This window comes from Eurypyga helias, unplaced genomic scaffold (assembly GCF_000690775.1).
Source record: "Eurypyga helias isolate BGI_N326 unplaced genomic scaffold, ASM69077v1 scaffold30785, whole genome shotgun sequence".
Taxonomy (NCBI): Eukaryota; Metazoa; Chordata; class Aves; order Eurypygiformes; family Eurypygidae; genus Eurypyga; species Eurypyga helias.
In genome coordinates, this window is record NW_010253871.1 from 1,702 (window position 1) to 2,035 (window position 334).

The following is a 334-nucleotide window of genomic DNA, read 5'->3' on the forward strand; positions in this document are numbered from 1 at the left end:
AAGCAATGAATCGTTTTGCTAATAATGTGAACGACTGGGGGAGTTCCGCGGATAAATTATTCTTATTGTTCTGGTTTTTGTGCAGGCTTCTGTTTCGCTCAAGTCCGTATCCGCTTCACCCAGTTTTCCAGAGTGTGTGTGCTCCATGCTTTGCGACCGGGAGGACCTCGGCGTTCTGACATGAAGATGGAAGCGGTGGGAAAAGCCGAAGGACTCGTCGATTCGGAAGTTGCACCGAAGGCTTCCGAAAAGGGAGATACCCCTCGTGATGAAGTCAGAGCTCTAGAACGGGAGAGCCAAATTCGAAAGCACGCGCGCGCCGCGGCGGAGTCGG

The 334-nt window shown here is 52.7% G+C and overlaps 1 protein-coding gene across 1 annotated transcript in view; it reads left to right on the forward strand.

Moving 5' to 3' along the window:
• Positions 1–180: 180 nt before the first annotated feature.
• Positions 181–334, forward strand: part of LOC104510538 (uncharacterized protein C18orf25 homolog) — a gene marked incomplete at its 3' end in the record, with an annotated part of 602 nt that continues 448 nt past the window's right edge. The window contains exon 1 of the mRNA XM_010152818.1: positions 181–332. Coding sequence (XP_010151120.1) covers positions 181–332 — 152 coding nt within the window. The remainder of the gene's footprint in view (positions 333–334) is intronic.